The sequence below is a fragment of the Eptesicus fuscus genome, chromosome 11, assembly GCF_027574615.1.
Source record: "Eptesicus fuscus isolate TK198812 chromosome 11, DD_ASM_mEF_20220401, whole genome shotgun sequence".
In the NCBI taxonomy this organism is placed as follows: domain Eukaryota; kingdom Metazoa; phylum Chordata; class Mammalia; order Chiroptera; family Vespertilionidae; genus Eptesicus; species Eptesicus fuscus.
In genome coordinates this window covers 86,513,379-86,514,489 of record NC_072483.1, presented here as the reverse complement: position 1 = coordinate 86,514,489, position 1,111 = coordinate 86,513,379, and the positions used below count along the sequence as shown (strand labels likewise).

At 41.0% G+C, this 1,111-nt stretch overlaps 1 protein-coding gene across 1 annotated transcript; it reads right to left on the bottom strand.

Moving 5' to 3' along the window:
- Positions 1–291: 291 nt before the first annotated feature.
- Positions 292–701, bottom strand: LOC114233333 (40S ribosomal protein S24-like). Its single transcript, XM_054722859.1, is given in 2 exon segments — positions 292–566; positions 569–701. Coding segments are annotated over 2 exon segments (408 nt in total).
- Positions 702–1,111: the final 410 nt, after the last annotated feature.

The following is a 1,111-nucleotide window of genomic DNA, read 5'->3' as shown; positions in this document are numbered from 1 at the left end:
GCCCTGTGGCCTCAAAGTCTTATTTGCAGCCCTGCCAGCATATCTGCTCTCCTGGTCCCCACTTCCTACCTCTCTGAAAACAGTAAATCTTGTAGAAACTAACGGGGAAGTAGTGACCCAAAGTTATCCTTGGAAAAATGTGTTATAATATTTTAAATAAGCCAGATAAATTACCAAGGTATAGCACTTGAACTATTCAAAGTTACTATTTTTTCAAGTTCTTAGTTTATTAACCCTCTCATGAAAAATTCGCACATGTCCACAGAGAAGTCACCGAAGAATCTTTACTCTTTACGTTGTCCAATCGCCAGCTTCCTTCTTGCCAGCGCCATCATTGCCCTTTGCAGCCCCCCTCACTTTCTTCATTCTGTTCTTGTGTTCCTTTGGCTGTTTTCGTGAGGTCTTCTTCTTATACAGGCCATGTCTTCCAGGTCTGTGCCTGGGTTCGTTTTTCATTGCATAGTCTAAGGAATCATCAATCATGCCAAAGCCAGTTATGTTGCCACCACCAAACTGGGTTCTGAATCCAAGCACAAAGATGATATCTGGTGTGGTCTTCTACATCTGGCTAGTTTTTCTTGAGTTTCTATCTTAGGGGCTATTGCCTTCCCAGGGTGAAGGACGCCGGTGGGCACTTGTTTCTGCTGAAGCAGTCTGCTGGTCAGGAAGTTCCTGGTCCAGGTAGTTACTGTGTCGTTCATGATGGCAGCTGATCCGCAAGTAGCCAGGGAGGGAAAGAGTCAAGTTTACTTTTTGATTCACCTGCTCTTGCCAACAAACCAGCAAGAATTATTACAACCACAGCTCTGATGGATGGTAGGTCAGCTTCTTCCCACTGCCAAGGAGCTTTTACTCAAAGAAAATAATTGTTCCAGTATTAAAAAAAAAATTGTGTTAAAATATTTCTTAAACAACAACATGACTAATTATAAGAAGCAAAATTGGTCTTATCACAGAATGCTGTATCTTTGTGATACTGGACTGAGTATCATACACTGCCTGCAGAACATTTTGGGTGAAAATGAGTTATGGGTGCTCACTTCTTCTACCTCTGTGACTTTTTAATAAACTTCCTCTTAAAAAAAAACCAAAAACCTTATTTAAAAATGAT